The following is a 17,791-nucleotide window of genomic DNA, read 5'->3' as shown; positions in this document are numbered from 1 at the left end:
CATGTTTCATAATTTTGGGCAAAAGTGGAAAGGTATTGTGAACTAGTATAAAATGAACGAACAAAATCGATAATAGTAAGAAACGCGATGCATCTATTGAATTGTCTCTAAGCATGGAACTCGTTTTAATGCACAAATTTCTAAAAAATAAAAATAAATAAAAAAATAAATGCAGTTGAAAATGCACTTTCCGATTACACGCAGGTCGATGGTAATGGTAACAATGCGAGATACACCTCCTCTAATTGCCTCGAAGTCTTTAAATAATTTGGTGTCTTGCACGGTATTTTCGGATGAATCCAGTTTTATTTTGTGTTTGGATGTAGTTCTTTTGTACCGTGTGTAGCATTTTGTTTTTGTTTTTTTTTTTTTTCTTTTGAATTTACAACTAGTTTTAACTTCTCTTCGAGAGATGAACCTTTTCCATTTTGAACAACATCTTCAATGATTTCCTCTTAATCAGGATATTTTTGTGTTTGTTTTTTACTAGCCCATTAGTTTGAAATTTACGATGAACTTGATTAAATTTGATCTTGTTAATTTCCTTTTTTTTTTCTTTTATACATTTTTGTTTTCTACTCAAAACAATCATAAATATGTAAATAGCTGAGAATATATGTTACGGCTGCTATAATGCCTTATCTCTATGCGAATTTTCAAGGCGCTATAGAATTTCTAAACATTATCTTGCCAAGTATGAAGTCAAATAGCGGGACAGGACAACAAACCAATAGCCGTGACAACAAATTAAGACTTGTAACACCAACAAGAAAATGTTTTTGTCAAAATTCAGTACAATTGAGGCAAATACTTAAATATATAAATCATAAAATGTAACTGCAATTGATGGTTGTAATAAATTTATCATTGGACAAATACATTTGAAATTAAATTTCACAAAAAGAAAGTGAGTGATCAAGAAGTGGAAAAAATGAAAACGAAACGCACATAAGCTCACAAAAATGTGATTCATCTTACCATCTACTAATGAAAATATCATTTGCAATCTTTCCGCTACTTTTATTTAATTACATTCTATTAGTAGGGCTTTTAAAGTCAAACTGTTACATCAATAGATTTGTTTTGGTACTGCATCATGGAGAAAGAAATGTACAATTAAAGTGGAAGTAGATTGTATATTAATTTAATCTGAAAACACTTTAATTAAAAATATTTATTGTTTTCAACTAACACCGAAAATACCGGTGTTTACCTCAGTAAATACCGGTATTACAAAATTGCAAAATAGCTCGAAATACCGGTATTCAGTATACCGGTATTGCAATCACTAGCCGCACGTATTCTTAAATGAAAGTTAAGAAAGGCTTTTTATTGTGTTATGTAAAGAATATATAATAGTATGACTTGCCCAGCATTTTTTTTTTACAAGTAAATAAACGCACATTGATCTAAGTGGGTGTTTTTACAAGAGTGGCTAATCATGCCTGTACTTTCCCGTTTATAAAAGTGCCCTTTTTAAAATAGTATGTATGCAAATTGTATATTTGATAAGCTTGTAAAAACTCCACCCACATTCTCTTTTATTAACTAAGCTAAATTCCTGGAGGTTTTATTCAGAAAAACATACTGCCATTTTGCTCGACCTGAAAGTTGTTAGTGATCTTCTGAAAAACTCTGAGCCTGGCAAAGGCACATATTGACGAACTACGTAAGTGGTGAATAAGTCCCTTACTGCTCCCTTTGGGTAGAAAGAAAAGGAGTCGCAATAGCAGGTAATGAAGAACACTTGGCTCTTCTCTGTTTCAGAGGTCAGAGGACCAGTCTTTCGATCTTTCGAGACGTTGTTTAAACGCTAAACGAGATAACTGAAACTTCAGAATTAGAGTTAGGACAATCCTGTTTTTTTTTTATTTGCCTCTATTAGCATAATAATAGGTTATATTCGGTTCCCTTTTGAGTTGTGTCTTATGTGCCTTGGTCCCCCCCGTGTCGTGGGGTAGGTTGACCCCTATTAACTTCCAGGTGTCCTTATGCGTTTGATAACACTACTGCGGCGGTTACACAGAAGGCTTAACATCTTCAAAGTATTTAAGCGACTCGAATTTGTAATTAGTTTGTATCTTAATATATAGTCGTATTATTAACTAGTCAATTTTGTGATTCAAGAAGAAAGAAAAACTTTTCATAACTCTGGTTGCTTCTTTGCATTTATTTTCTTCGATATTTAATTTTCCTTTTACTTATAATTGAATAAACCGGGCATTTAAATTACAAATTGCGTACAACCAGTCTTGATACAAAAAACTGCTGTTTAGAAAAATAAAAAAAACTTTTTAACCATCAATTTTATTCTTTTAGACGCTCCTGTTTTGACAGTTACTTTTGGTCCCAGCCAGCAGCATGAGCACATACGAGAAGGTAGTGACGTGTATTTTGAATGCAACGCGATGGCAAATCCTCCTGTTTCTGACTTTAAATGGCGCTTCAAATCTAAACCACTTTTCCATGATACTACCAAAGGAATACTCCTAAGAAATCAATCTTTGGTTCTTCAGAACGTCCGAAGAAATCAAAGAGGGCCTTACATGTGTTTGGCCTCCAACACAGAGGGAGAGAGCGTTAGTGATGAAGTCAATCTTAGAGTTCAATGTAAGTAAACAATGTGTATGTTTTAGAATAAAATGTTATATAGTTTTTTTTTAATATTTTTGTCGAACACTATGAAGCATTACAAGAAGCGGTTTTAATGTTTGGAAATTTTCCAAGCCAGAGCAATATTGCTATTTTATTTTAAAAGTCGATATTTCCCAGAATAGACTCCTTTTAAAACTTTGCAATTGTAAGTGAATGATGAAGTTCTTGAAATATCACTCTTTCACTTTTCGTGAGAACAAATCTCATAAATTAATAATCCAGCAAACGTTTGAAAATTATCCTGGTTGCCATAGTATGCTTATTTAAAACGTCACTAAAATACCTATTTTTTTATTCAACCTGCTGCAAAGATACCAAATTGGTTGTGGTCATACAGATAGTTAGAAAATTCGCCAACACAGTAAATCTAACTAGATTGGTTGCCGTCATACATGTCTAAAATGCCGCCAAGACACAAAACCTTATTTGTTTTGGTCGCTAATTTTCAGATAGGATATTATGTAACAGCTTTTACATGCATCTAAACTGCCGTTTTATGATTGGCAAATTGTATTTCAACGTTGGCTTATATGAAGAACGGTAGGACAATTGGGCCAAAAACATAACCATACCTTCAGTGCTCTTCTAGTTGCACAAATACTTGAGAGCATTGTAACAAACTTATGTAAGTATGTTTCATGATAACCACTTCTAGAGCCGATATATATATAGGCCGACGCATCAGCTTAAAATTAGCCATTTTGGATCGGATTTTTCATTGTTGTGGAGCTAAGGATACCAGAGTAAAGTTTCGGGTTTTGCCAAAATGGCCAAAAATAATATTTTATTTAAAAAATAATTCACGTGCCGCTAATAACTGCTGGCAGTGAAAAATCGCCTAACGCGATAACTTTTCAGAAAGGATAACCACTCAATTACGCGCTCTAATTCAAAATGTCTGATCTTAAGCTCATGCGTCGGCTCGTACATATAGGGTCCTTAACCACATCATATATAGGGGCATTAATCACGTGATGACGATTTGCTTTATATTATGTTTCAATGTACATTTATTTTATTTTTAATTCTGTTAATGTATTTAAACTTAATTTTACATGCTTGTACACTTTATGCTATCAGAAAGATAAAAGAACCGCACATTTTATGGGTAATGCGACATCTGTAGCAGCTACGGAAAAACTAAAAGTTATACTATGTACTTTCTGTTAAAAACAAAGGTACATAAAACAAAGTATACGGGTTATGTAAATAAACAATGCATATTTAAAGCAAGATATGCTTAGCACTGTAAATAAGAGATACTTTTAAAAGCACAAATAACAGATTGAAAAGTTAATGTCCAAACATGTTTCAGAGGCAATAGTCTCCTTCCTCAGTGCAAAACAAGCAAATGGGATGGAACACGGTCATGGGAGAATTCAAATATAAAGGGGGGTGGGAAAGGGGACCAATCAGATCTCAGCGAGGGCTGAGGCATAATTTCCCGTATCAGAATATGTAAATTTGTACCCATCGATAAAGATTGGAGAGATACGCGGAACCAATCTCTATAATCTTAATCAATGGGTTCAATTTACATATTCTGATTCGTCAAATCATACCTCAGCATTTGCTGAGACCTGATTGGTCCCCCCCCCCATTTTGTATTTACAATCTCCCATGACCGTGTTCCATCACATTTGCTGGCTTTGCACTGAAGAAGGAGGCTATTGCCCCTGAAACATGTTTCCTTTTTATCTTTTCAATCTTTTTTTGTGCTTTTAAACGTTGTTTCCGACATGTATCTATATTATGCACAAAACTCATGCTTTTTAAGAGATACCTTTACTACTAAAAAACGAGCTGATGTGCCTCAAATGACTTCCTTTTACTCCAATTTAATGTCATTTTCCCATTATTGGTAATTTTAATGTGATTCAATAGTTTACTCTCTAAATATCACCAACAGTGGCCAAATTGAAACCAGATTTTAAAAAAAAATCGCCATATTTGTCGATAAGTTGGTGACAAAACTTGACAACCAAAAGACTGGCGATATAACGCCAAGTGTCCTCCAAATTGTAACACCAATTGAGTTTACATCGAAATCAACAATGATTTCTCCCCGAAAAGGGGCAAAAGACCCTCTTAGAAACACCCGAATGCAACCAAAAGGGGAGGTGCACAACTAGACTCCACTAGGAGTCTACGTAACAAATTTCAACTTTCTAGGACATATCGTTCTTGAGTTATCCGACATATATACGCACATACGCACATACAAATATACGTACATACAGACATCACGAGAAAACTAGTTGTAACTAACTCGGGAAACGTCAAAATGGATATTTCTTACGTTTCTATACGTTCTTAAGCACTTATCCACGTGTGGTCGAGTCGAAAAAAAAAAAAAAAACAACATTCATTCGGGGGTAAGCAAAATCGAAATTAGGGTCGATTTCTGAGTGAAATTTTCTTCGCGAATACAATACTTCCTTTTTTGTAAAAGGAGGTAAAAAACGAACTACATTTTTTTTTCAGAGCTGAATGGATATGCTTTTAATTAAATTGTCGCAATCATTCTTATTTGTTGCATTAAAAAATGTATATTAAATTTACAAAACAACTTTATTTTTAATGAAAATTAAGGATTGCATTATCGTTTCAGAATATCATACGTATATGCGATGCAAAAAATATCTATTTTCTACGAAGTAAATAATCATATTTATTTCAACTATCAAAATGTAACTACTGTAGTTTCAAACTATTATAAAACAAAATGTTTCAATTTAAAACTATACACCAGAGAATATTATAAAAAAGTAGTTAGCATTATTTTTATGCGTGCATACTTTTCAATTAAAGTAATATTGCTTAAAAATCTTTTGTTTCAATAAAAATCATATTTGTTTGTTAATTACTAAAAGTAAAGATATGGATGTTTAAGCATTTATTTGATGTTATGTTAGAAGTTTCGTTTCAAAAGCGATCTTATAAGAAATTCATATTTTAGAAATTTATGAGAATTATTTAAATAGAAAACAAGATTGAGGTAATTTTACTAATGAATGAAATTAAAGCTGGCTTCATTTTTAAAATATGCATATTATCAACTAATAGGAAATATCCGAAGTATTCTCCTAATTTGCAATAAATATTCTTACCTTAATAAAGATTTAAATGGAATTATTATTCTTAGAGATTTGAAAATCGAAACAAAAGGTTTGTTATGCGAATCAAATTTTATTGAACTATTATCAAAAATATTAACATTTATCTTCTAGCTTCGAACTGCTGTTTGGATAGTAGTAATATTTTGTGCATTTAATAAAAGTATGTATGTATGTATGTAAGGAAAAACGAGTATTTTTCATTCAAAAAGAACCCTTGTAGTTTAAATGCATTGCTTCTCTTGAAGCATACGGTAAAACAGTACGGTATGCAGTACGCTAACAGTACGGTATACGGTATAAAAGGTCCCGGATAGGTATAGTGGTGGTAAATACGGTATAGTGGTCTAAAGTACAACGTTAGACCACTGTATGTGTATTTTTATTCATATTTTCATTATTCTTTGCCAAAAAAAAAGGTTGAAAAATTAGCCATACACTACCATACATTTCAGCTGTAGAGTGACGCTTCGAAAAAAATTCTATATTACACGCAAAGGATGGGGGAATTTTTTTTTGTGTAGTGGAATAAAGTTTGCACATTGTGGTGACAACTTTAGACCATTTCATGTTTTCCTATTAGTGTAACACTAATCCACTTCGGTCTAAACTTATAATGCAATGATCGTTCTCTTTCAATACCGTACACTGCAAAAATTATTTAAAAAAAAAAACTTACTTTTCCGATTTATAAAGTTTTTTATACTTTTTGAGTCAATTTCAGGTTCTCTTAAATAAAATCAATTGTGAAAAATGCAATATTTTATTCAGATACATAAATATGAAGGTTAGATAGTATGAAAAGCAATTAGTAAGTACCTACTCTTGGATTTTATTTTCTTTATTTTTACAAGGGCAATTTTTTTAAATATTTTTTTTACAGGCGCTTGATATAAATTTTGTTCCAATTGGGTACTTTTCTTCGTTGCCGCAATAATTTGTTTTTTTTTTTCTCTGTACCAAATGACATTGGGGGAATTAGACCAACACTAAAATTTACCCTTTTTTGCCTTCCTTGTTAAAATTTGGAAACTCCTGAATTTTTGGATCACTTTTTCCATCAGTTCAGGCGAATAATTGAGGTAAGGACGGCCGCCTACATTCTTTCTTTTCCCTAGACTCATGTATGAAACCAAAGAAAACCCGAAAACTAAAAGACTGCTCAAGTTCACAACTGTTCACAAAATATTGACAAACGATAGTAAAAATGGGTGGTCTAAAGTTGCAACTTGAATTCCCGTATTTCGTTTACTTCAAAACGGCAAGTAAATAAAGCAACATCAGGATTCACCGATAAGGCTAAATCATCTTAGATACCTAAGTAATAAAGTAATAAACTTACTTTCGGAGAATTCAATTGGCAAATAAAGGTTTCGAAGGAGACTTTGAGAGCTGAATCAAAAATTTCAAAAAACTTCCCAGCACAAATGAGTGTTGATGCGAAAATGATACCATTGGAGCTTGGGGTAAGCAACATGAACTTCGCTGTACAACACTTGTGTACCTACTGATTTTTTTTAAAGACTAACTTTGCTCCAATGACCACTACAATGGCACATACTACCAGATACCTTCAATGATCTAAAGAAGCAACACTGGTCTAAAGTTGCACGGTTTTACGATACGTATTTCAGAAAGTAAAGCAGAATAAATGATATTGATTGAGTTCAATCTTATTTATCTGCGGAGGTATCCCGATGGGAGGTTAAAATGGACGTCCCCAAAAATTACCTCATTTGGCATAATAGTCAGTCATAATTGCAATTTTGGATTTTTTTTTTTTTTTTTTGCAATTCCTGAAAGTCCGTTTTCACTAAATGGGATGCAAAGGCGCCATATTTCGTCCCCTTTAAGGTTTTTGGACTCTGAGCACCAATTGCTAAGACCATTTGATCGAAAAAAAATGTAACATCAAAGTATTGGGTAAAATAGAAGCATCTCAAGTTAGGACATTTTAGTATAGAATATTTTGCCAACAGTTGTAAGATTGATTTTTTGACACTCCAAACAAGCGTCACAAATGAATTTATTGTTCCTCTGCTCGGACAATATTTCCTGTTTCCACGATGCGCTTTGAGGGCAACACACTAATATTCCTCCATTTTGGAATTTATAATAACGTTTTTATCACGATTATCATCGTTTATTTGAATCTTTCATGGGGACGAAAAGAGGATCTTCCTATCTGCGCACATAGTGGCGTCTTGCTCTAAGCGAAATGAACCAAACATTAAAAACGCTCAGATTTTTTTTTTTGGTTTAAAACTGACATTAGACAGACATGTCAAACCTACTAAATTATGACAGAAATAATCCCTAAATAATAAATCAAAAATATCATTCGCAAATATTGTCTGACCATGGATTGTACAGAAAGACAAACATCCGGTTTACAGGCGGAAATGGACGCATCTATTTGTTTTCTGTTAAGTAAGCTTTTGCTGATGTATGTTAGCCACTGAATTAAGTCTCATTGAAATCAGCAGAACACGTGAATAAAATTTTAATTTTTCCTTATTATTCAGATAGACTCGTCTTTATTAAACGGTTAAATTCCATACGATTCGTGATTAGACTTTAGTATTACGAAAAATCAGAGTTAATGCTCACAGATGACAACATTTAGGACTTTACTCATGAAATGTCTACAAATATAAAATGTGTTCTTCATTGCAACCGATAAAAAACATCACAAATGGTAATACCTAGTGTTAGACCAGAGGAACTTAGAAAGACGAAATAGGCATGGAGAGAAAATATGGCTACTTTAATATTATTACTAGCTGCGTCGCCCGGATTTTCACGGTCTACCTCGAAAATAAACGTTTTGTCAAGTGACGCATGTTCAACAATCAGGCTTCAGTTAGAGAAGAAAAAATACTACGAAATTTCCCATCAAAATAATCATTCTCAAAGAAAGAAAATAGCAAAGCAAAACTTCCTGAAAAAATTAAACGTAACGCTCAACAAATACAACTAAAATCCTAAAAAAAAGGAAAAAAGATAAATCGCCAATTAATAACCAAAAGAGAACATTTTTACCTCAAAACAGAAACAAAATTTTATTTAGTCACCGCCGAGAAAAAAAAAATGGTAACATTCTGAACGCTAATTTAAAATCAGATCGCCCAAACGATAGTTTTCCGATATAAAAATAGAATTACATTAGGCTTAAAAGTACTTTTAAATTTTTTCTCTGTGATTTTACAGCCTTTTTTTTTCAAATTCGAAGGAAATGAAGGGACACTATGGGTGTTTTTCGCGAGCTTTCGATTGGCGTCAAAATCGAACTGATCGGACAATTGTTTCGGAGAGAAAGAGCCCTTTAATGCCATTTTAGGGCCCTAAAATTAAAATTCTAACGGTTCGGTTCTTTTTTGGCGTTAGAACCTCCCCTCCCCCTTACGTTCCTTCTCTGGTGCCCATGTATCACTCTGACAAAATTTGCCGAGATCCGACGTAAACTGCGGATTTGTATACTACTGAACACACGCACACGCACACGCACACACACACACAATTATATATATATATATATATATATATATATATATATATATATATATAGTATGTATATATATATATATATATATATATATATAGTATGTAGATATATATATATATCTACATATATATGTATGTATATATATATATATATATATATATATAGATGTGTGCATACATTTATTTGCTAATTTTTTACTCGGAAAAAAATTACGGTGCTCTGTTTAACAAATTGAGAATGTTCTCACCTTTTCAAACACTTACATTCGGTTCACCCCTCGCGATTTGATTCTTCATCCCCAAAAGAAAAAAAATGCAAAAAAGGAGATAAAAACATCATATCATATGTGCATGGTGTTTTTAAGTATTACTAACTATTACATCTTTGCACGATATCGGCTGAACAATAAAGATCTTTGATCAATATCCTCTGTTAGCGGCATCGAGAAAAAAAAGAAATGATGTCGGATGGTATCCAATGGCCTGATAAAACCAATTATTAATCCTTTTCATGAATAATTGGTATGAGATCAGTATTTCTTCTTTGCTTATGAACACAGTAAATGCGACCAAAAGAAAGAAAAGGGCATTTCGCGAAATTATTAATGTTCCTGGACGGGTTTCTTAAGCAGCTGCCTAAAGAAGTATCTTTTATTAACTGCTTATATTTATTATTATATAGTTGCATCTGTAAAAAAGTTATTTTGATGAAAAATATTGGGAAAAAAATATTTCTCGGAAAGATTTTAGTCCTTATTTGTGTTTTTCTTCACTGACAGTATTAATAATCCCTTGCTAATCATTTATAAATGATGCAATGGTTTAAGCGGGGATTGGTTTCAAAAATTGGGACAGATTCTGACGAGGGAGTAGAGGGCAGAGGGGGCACCGAGAAGTGTGACATCACGCATTTTGGTTGAAATGTAGACATTTTTTTTTTATAACGATTTGTTTATTTACCAGAATTACGGCATTTTTTGTCTACCCAGAAATACGGTGGGGGTCATTTTAACCCTCAGAAAAGAAACCCCTTAGTTCCCTACAAAATGTAAAAGTTGCATAAACGTACCTTTAAAAATTAGTTATAAATAAACTTATTTTTAATATTTGCAGTTTATTTTAAAGGATTCAGGGTTTTTAGGATACATAATAAAGCATTTTAAAAAGTTTTAAATGCCCTTAGAATAAATAACAAGAGCTGTTTTTGTTGAATTTCGGAAAATAACGGTTAATGATCCTTTTTATGTACAAAAACATTATTAACGACTGAAGTTTTTGAAATGATATTTTTCGAGAGGCATTCTTGAGTTTCTGCTCTTTTTCAGCTTTTATAAATGTTTTTGCTTTTTTTTTGTCAAAGGGGTCAAAATTGCTCTTTCCTACACTTCTAAATATAACAGTTCAGTTTGGGTTAAAAAAAAATATGCTCGTGAAAACTTTATATTATATCACACCACGATAATTTAGAAAAGATTATGGAAGGATTGAGCTTTTTATGAAAATTTAGAAGAGCAGTTGGCAAAAATAGTTTGCCTGGGGTATAAAAAAAAACTCCTTTCGTAATTCGAGTGTTAATTCAGCAAGTTACAAGGGAAGAGGGTGTTAAATGAAGTTCGACATTTTGTGACAAAGGAGAAAAGGGTGAACAATATTGGAAAAAAGTGTAATATTATTTATATAGCAGCCCTTTATTGTTCTTTCTGCGTTATCTTTTTCTGTATTTGTTATTAACATTGTTATGGTTGCAAAGGAATCGCGCTTGTTATTGCTCTAAAATCTGCTATGTTTATTCATCGATTTACTTAATGATGAGTCACCCAACATCAAATATTCCAGTGTACACCTAATAAGTACTTCAGTTTAAGCCTCAAATTGCTGTTACATTTGCGTAACAATGCATATTACGATTCACAATTCCAAGGAAGCATGTTTTCCTGTTGTGCAGGTTATTGATGCTGATAAACTTGTTCAATTTATCGTAGCGAATAATCCTGTTATTGTGATTCAGAATTGAACTAGCATTTGAAACTGATACGAATGCTTTCAACACACGTACACCATCTCAAACATTAGTAGAAAACTGTTACGTCACATTCGTCAAAGCCAGCATTTTAGTTAGCGGTATATGATTTAAAGAATCGCATTTTTTAGAAATTGGTTTCCAATAAATGCCTGAATATCCATCAACCTTAATATCCATACTCATGCTGTTTTTATTACTATCATTAATAATATTGATTATCTTTAGCGCTTACATCGGAAAGTGTAATATATTTAATGTTTAAATTTCATAAAAATTGATTAAAAAAAAACGTAACTGCTAGTAAACAATAATAGTAGTGATTATACTAATTATTATAAGGAGCAAGTTAATGGTTACTGGAATAAATTATACCGAAAAACTAATTATTACTTTTTATAACATCAAAAACACCTTGTTGACATAATATCGGCTTTATTCTTTTGTACCAGATAAGAAATAGATAACTAATGTCTCGACTAAATTTGATCTTTTTTCACAAGTGACGGCCGGTCAAAAGCCGTATATGGGCAGATTATATTTGCAAACAATGAAAGCAGCTCAAGTGCTTGCACCTTCTCTTACCAAGTGCGATTCATCCGAACTAATTATTGTTATTTATACAATTAACACTAGAACGACTGACATTTTCTGTATACATAGAAAGACTGAAGGGGCCAGGGAGGCCCCTACACATTTTTGGGGTGAATTATTTTAAAATTTCTTCCTGAGTGTGTCCACATGCCCAATGCACCTTCTTTCATTACTAAATAAAAACTTAGTATACAATTATTTGTAGTGTTTCTCTCTATACTGGCCAAGAGCTTGGATCAGTTTTTCTTTTCAAGAGCAATGGCTACCATTAGGCTGGTAAGCAGTCAGTACTGTTTATAGCATTTGGATATCCAACTGGCTGTATAAAGCGGAAGTTGCAGGTTAAACTAGAGAGAATGGTCTTTTTTATGCAAGAACAATTAGGAGAAACGATTTTTTTTTTTTTAATTGTAAAAAAGCTTAGGGGCCACTGTGGCCCCTCCCGTCTTTCTAGGTATAAGGATCAATATTTACAGTACTATGAGGCGTATGATAAAATGATTAAACAAGCAATCAAATAGTGTCATATAATGAAAAGTCAGGAAGTTACATTACGTTACGTTAGACATTATCCGAGCTATTAAACAACAAACTATGCGAGGGGCCACACAGGCCCCTACGTCTTTCGAGTGTTAAATGTATAAATGCTATATTACTAAATAAGCAAGTATTATGTGTGATAAAAATTTATCTTGGTCAGGAAAAAAGGATCAGTCATGAACTTCTTAACATTTTGTTTACGGTGAATGAAAAAATATGTTTTTAGTCAACTAGGCTTTATTTATTTTTTCTTTATTTTAATGACAAGTAAAGTGTAATAAAATTTTTAAAAGGATCATACACTTTACTAGTTAAAAATAATGTATTTTATGGACATGAAGTAAATTAAGATTAATCCACATAGCCAAATGACTTGCTTAAATCATGTTTTGAATTACTTTTTCTCAAACTGTAATTGTCGTTTTTATTTTTCTCTTGAAAGGACATTAAGATTCTCGAATTATAATTTAAAAGAAAATCCATACTCCTAGCTGCAAGGTTTTCAACAATTATTTTTGAGTCAGAATTCAGTCTTCGCTAATTGGGATTATGTGTACTTATGGATGCAAAATAATGCATTCAATTCCATTAAATCTGAAAGTAATTTTGGTCGATAAACGTTGCTGCCGGTTATAAAACGTAAGCAGTTCATTGTGTAGAAAGAATTTTACAATAAGAAAATTAATCAATATTAAAGATGTTTACTTGTAATAAGCTAATTAAATAGCTATAAAATGATTGTTGGAAATACGATTTTATATTCTTACTATTTAACTAAGATGTCGTATATCAAATAATGTCAATTAAATAATGTCAAATAATGTGAATGTCAAATAAAAATAATTTCAAATATTCTGTAAATATTTGAAAATTTATCATTTTTCAAAACTTAAGTCATACTCTTGTGTGTGCGAAGGAGCTCATGTTCAACTCTTCGAATGGTGGATCGAAGGGTGCTCGTCATTTAAAAATAATAATAAATATTCAGTATGGTTTAAGTACCTTTTTTTAGTAATTAATGCTTTATCTTTTTATTTTATTTAGTCTCCCCCTTTTGTGCGAAGGGACAAAAGACTGTTTACGGTGTTGCAAGACATGAAGAAGCAAACGTAAGTTGTGCAGTGGAAGCTGATCCTCCAGAAGTTCAATTTAGGTGGACGTTTAACAACAGTCTAACAGAAACGATAGATATTCAGTCTTTTAGCAACGATGGTGGTTCGAGGAGTATAGCAAGATATATTCCTCGCACAAGACTTGATTACGGAGCTCTTTACTGTTTCGCGAAAAACGTCGCCGGCGTCCTGAAAGAACCGTGTGTTTTTACCATTGTACCAACGGGTAAGTGAAATATTTTGTGTTCATTTGATAATTTGAAACATAAAGTAACTCTGATTCACCAAGAATAAGGTTCTATAAAATATAGGGCATAGGCAGAGTCTGTTCAACATTTATTCCAACTTCCATTTTCGTTTGATAATTTCAGCTAAAGAGGAGCTGTTTCTACTTTACCATTCATAAAATGGGATTGATTCCGAATTTTTTTTTTTTTTTGAAAGTGAATGCTTAAAAACATGGGATTGAACCGTTATTTAAATAATTTGGCAAAGTTTAATATCTTTTAGCAACTATTTTAATCTGTGCGCAATTCATTTTTCCGCTTCTGCACATGACATCACATGTGATGAAATGCCATTCAGTGATGCCTTTTGCGCACAGAGCAAATTATCATAACCTGAGAGCCCGGTTAACAGCAAAGCGTAAGCATTTAGAGCGGTAATGGAGTAGCGTGTCAAAGTACATCACTTCTGACGTCCTTAAGACCACGCTCCTAATTTAAAAAAAATGAACCTTAAAATCTTAGGTACAATTTTCAAGCTGAATGGAAAAGATGAAATGAAATCCATATTCTATCCATACAGGCATCGTAATATTTATACATTCAGTACTTGCATCAAAATCATACTAACCTTCTTCTGTAGAAAAACTCGCAAAAAACTTCTTTTATTTTTGATCAGAGTGTTTTCAAGATAATAATGATCATTAATCACCTTGCGTCTGCATCCAAAACGATTTAATCTAACAATGTTTTTCTGTTCTTTCTGCTCTTAATGAGCATTCCTATCAAAAAGTGAAAAAATGATCCGTTCATTAAACGAGCTACCATGGTGATTTTAAATTAATGAATCATATTTTTAACTAACAAAAAGCTAGAGAACAATTATATTTTTTTCGCTTGGTAGATAGTACACACGTAATTTCCTGTTATTTCAAGCATTTTGTTGAGTAAATATGTTTTATTTCTCTTATTTATTTTTTGCTTTTGCATTTGAGTATTCATGAACAGTAAGATGTGTTACATTTTATTACAACTCAACTACTGTGAATTGCATAATTAAAGTTTTTTTCATAAATTTTAGTTTAAGCAATTTAATAATTTATAAAACAAAATAATTAGACACTAAGAAGTCTCTACCAGAAAAAAAAACGGTAGTCCGGATTTTCCAAACTTTCACCTATTAGACTGAAGTTAACGTATTGACACGGAGTTAAAAAATTTAATACTTTTCTTTTTCAAGTAAAAATACCGTTTTGACTATGTAAAAATATTATTGAAGTTAAATTATTTGCTTACGATATGGAAATCTATTCTTTTTTTTTAAGGAAGAATCCAGTATTTCATAGCTTATGTAATTAGGCAGTGTTTATTTACGGAAGTATGCTATTTTTTTTCTTGCGAAAGTATTTGAAATTGTTTTAAATTTTTTACTTTCCGAAATTGGGACATAGCTGACCTTAACCTAAAGAAAATAAAAATACCATCCAATATCATTCGTTCTCCAATGCGCTCTTGTTCTCTTCTGCACTACGTGTTTGTGCAAAAAATCAAGAGAAATATTCCTTAGAAATAATGTTATAAAATACATCTAAGATAAATGTCACGTTAATAATATTTGAAATCTAAATTGAAAATTATCCGATAGAATAAAATAGGTAAAATTAATGTAAAATGCAATTACAAAATTGATTTAAATCATTTAAAGCAAAATGATGATGAAAAACTTATAATTATTGCTGAAAGAGAAGAAAATCACTTTGTATAAATTAGTACAAACACAAAATTTAAAAACAAATTTGTCTCACTGCTTGTTGAGAGCAAGTTTTTTTTTCACCCTGCTGCGTAGGCAGCACCTCAACTTTAGTTAATGTAGTAAGCGAACTTCAAGTATTTTACTTATTTCTCTTTTTCCATAATATCGGCTCTTGTATCACTACAAATCGTTATTTTCCATAACTTAATATTTGTATTAATTTAAAAAGTGAAACTTTCAAGCATTGACTCTACTAAATTTAAAATGCTGCCTAATTACAAATTCCTATAAATATTTTAGACTGACTTTTACCACTTACTTATCTTTACTTTGAAAAGATTAATCCGCTTTTGTTTCATATACAGTTTGTTTTTCTTTTTTACAGGTCCCCCAGAACCAGTCCAAAATTGTTCCATTACAAACCAGACATCATCTGTTTTGATGCTAACATGTGACGCTGGAGATGATGGCGGGTTACAGCAAACATTTCATTTAGAAGTGTACAGTATGTCGGCAGAACAGCTAATAGCAAACATAACTACCACAGAAATTCCAGTATTTTTAGCGGATAAACTGAGCTCAAGTTCTTCGTACATTTTAGTTCTGTATGCTTCAAATGCAAAAGGAAGAAGCACTTCTGTAGCCTTGACGGCTAGAACGCTTTTCTCCGCTGAACCTAGAACAAGTAAGTCATTTCATATTTTTCCCCCCTTCTACTATGGTTTATTTTGGAGACTTGGGTTTTATGCTCCATTTTGGTTATCTTCCAGGTAGCACAGCTTGCTTTATAAAATTTGTAAAATGGTTGTCAACGTTGTGACAACCATTTTACAAATGATTGTCGAAAGGTTGGTTAAAATGGTGGTAATAAAACGCTTGTCAACAATGTGACATTCATTTTACAAATGGTTTTCCCAGCGTTGGTAAAAATGCTGGTAATTGTGGCAACCATTTTAAAATTATATTGAAACTATTAAACGTTATGTGTGGTGCCTGAGCTTATGATTGATGTACATTATATTGAGGCAAAAAGGCGAGAGCAACATGTAATTCTATACACAAATTGCAATTACGAACATGGTAAAGTATATGTAAGGCATTCAGAACTAAAGTGCAACAAGTCCGTTAACTACTGTCTGACCACGGATTGTATGGAAAGACAAGCATCCGTTTTACAGCCAGAAATGGACGAATCTTATTTTTTACCGATGTCAGCTTTTGCAGAAGTAGAGTCTCATTCAAATGAGCGGAATACGCGCATCAAATTTTTACTTTCCCCAATTATTCACATAGATTCGTCTTATCTGGACGTTTAAAAAATTCAATGCAATCTGTGGTTGGACAGTACAGCTTTTAAATGATCATGGTTAGGTTTATAAACACTAGATAACTACATTCAAAGCTAAATACAACTGTTTTTCGTTAAGAAATTACTTTAGCAGTGACTTTGTCATTTCTGGTTCGGGAAGTATACTCAATAGCAAATACTTTGCAACAAACTACATTGTTACAACTACAGCAATTGCTGAAAGCCACGTTTTAAAGCTCTTGGAAATGTCTTTCAATTTTAATAAAAGCATCCTTTTTATTTAACCTCTCCACTTTTTATTTGGGCAAAGCCTATACATTTTAGGATTGTTGGATAGACTAGTGACTTTTTCTTCATAGACTAGTGACACGGTGTACAGGGTGCGATTGAAGAGTACCCGAAATTTTGCCGCCGCGTGGTTTCCAGGCGCCAAAAAAGAATGCATGTTGGCGGGAAATGTGCGTCTGGTCTAACTTTTGCGTGCCCAACACGAGTTACTGCGCAGCAAGAAGCGGTTGAGTAAATATCGCCATACGCGCAAAGAATCTTTTTGGTTACGTTTCCGAGTGGTGTTGAAAATGCAACAAACGATTGACCAACGTTATGCAATCTAGTTTTGTGGGAAACTTAAAAATAACCTTTACCCACATCCAGGATCTGCTTAAGAAAGCCTTCGGAAATGATGTTCTGTCCTGGACAGTAATTTATTAATGGCACAAGGCGATAAAAGACGGCCGGCAGGGTGCCTAAAACGAACAACGCGGAGAGCCTTTGACATAAAAAATTGACGAAAAATGCAACAGGGTTCATCAATTCTTGAACATCAACCATCGGGCTAGCATCCGGGAGGTGAGTGAAGAGTTAAATCGAACTTACTACAGCGCTCAAAAAATTTTGACGGAAGAATTTACCCTGCGCAAGGTATACGCGTAGATTTTTTCCAAGGTTTTGACCAAGCATGACA

General features: G+C 32.6%; 1 protein-coding gene across 1 annotated transcript in view; it reads left to right on the top strand.

The window, feature by feature from the left end:
• The window catches only part of LOC129216527 (hemicentin-2-like), a 134,194-nt gene that overhangs the window by 87,582 nt on the left and 28,821 nt on the right, over nt 1-17,791 (top strand). The window contains exons 7-9 of the mRNA XM_054850742.1: nt 2,320-2,610; nt 13,474-13,767; nt 15,904-16,203. Coding sequence (XP_054706717.1) covers nt 2,320-2,610; nt 13,474-13,767; nt 15,904-16,203 — 885 coding nt within the window. The remainder of the gene's footprint in view (nt 1-2,319; nt 2,611-13,473; nt 13,768-15,903; nt 16,204-17,791) is intronic.

The sequence above is a fragment of the Uloborus diversus genome, chromosome 2, assembly GCF_026930045.1.
Source record: "Uloborus diversus isolate 005 chromosome 2, Udiv.v.3.1, whole genome shotgun sequence".
NCBI classification, from domain to species: domain Eukaryota; kingdom Metazoa; phylum Arthropoda; class Arachnida; order Araneae; family Uloboridae; genus Uloborus; species Uloborus diversus.
Note: the sequence above shows the minus strand (reverse complement) of the source record. Positions and strands in the feature narration are given on the sequence as shown.